The 930-nt window shown below is 62.6% G+C and overlaps 1 protein-coding gene across 1 annotated transcript in view; it reads right to left on the bottom strand.

Annotated features, from left to right (window-relative positions):
- Positions 1 to 579: 579 nt before the first annotated feature.
- FXYD6 (FXYD domain containing ion transport regulator 6) overlaps positions 580 to 930 on the bottom strand; it is a 1202-nt gene continuing 851 nt past the window's right edge. Inside the window, exons 5-6 of the mRNA XM_010138596.1 lie at positions 704 to 753; positions 580 to 608 (exon numbers count right to left, since the gene is read on the bottom strand). Coding sequence (XP_010136898.1) covers positions 580 to 608; positions 704 to 753 — 79 coding nt within the window. The remainder of the gene's footprint in view (positions 609 to 703; positions 754 to 930) is intronic.

Below are 930 nucleotides of genomic sequence, written 5' to 3'. Positions count from 1 at the left end.
GTCTGCGTGGGAAGGAAGCACTGAGTCAGGCCAGGGGCAGCGCTGATGCCGTTCCCTGCGCGGGGCTCAGCCACCCGCAGTGCAAACCCCGCTGCCGCCTGCAAGGGCTCCAGAATTCCCCTCTCCGAACGGGGACCACAGCCCAGGGGCTTGGCAGAACTCGGACCGCAGAGGAGGACTGAGATGTCCTGGGAGACTCTCACTCAGCTCTCTAAAGGCCCTAAAACCAAAACCGCTTTGGGGTGAAGGAGCACAAGGAAAAGAAGTGCAATGCAAGGGAAAATCTGGACAGATTCTTCCTCCTCCTCCTCCTCCTTGTGGGCTGCCTGGGGCCTGCCAAACACAGGACACCCGGACCGCACCAGCACACATGTTTCCTTGCCACAGCCCCTACCAGTGCTCACCCCTGCACTGTACTGGGCATGCAGAGCTGCCCAGTCCCAGCAGACCAGTCTACTCGGAGCCCTGGCTGCCTCTCCCTTCCTTGCCAGCACTGAGGCTGTGACAGCCCTGGTGCTACCACCCATGCCGGCCTGGGCCGGTCCGTGGCAGCCCCGGGACTCACCGCATGGCTCTTGTTCAGTTCTCCGCTTTCTGTGCTCCTGTTGCTGCAAAGGGAAGAGCAGAGCAGTTGGCAGCGCCTGCCTGGAGCCGTGAGCTCCATGGGCAGGCGGGTGCAATGCTAAAGTGGCGGCAACCTTACCGTTCGAGGTGATCAGGTTCTCAGCCTGAGCCTCCTCGTCCCCCGGAGCTCTGCAAGAAGAGGAACACCGTGAGAGCGGCTGGGACCTGCACCCTGTCCTTGGGGTGGGACACCTGACAGTGCAGGGGCACGCTGAGGAAGGTGCCCTGGAAACACGCAGAGCCGCTTTGCCAGCCAGGAGCTCTGCGGCAGAGTGCTGCTTGGCTCAGGGCACCAGGTACCCCAAA

This window comes from Buceros rhinoceros, unplaced genomic scaffold (genome assembly GCF_000710305.1).
Source record: "Buceros rhinoceros silvestris isolate BGI_N320 unplaced genomic scaffold, ASM71030v1 scaffold28416, whole genome shotgun sequence".
Lineage (NCBI taxonomy): Eukaryota > Metazoa > Chordata > Aves > Bucerotiformes > Bucerotidae > Buceros > Buceros rhinoceros.
Note: the sequence above shows the minus strand (reverse complement) of the source record. Positions and strands in the feature narration are given on the sequence as shown.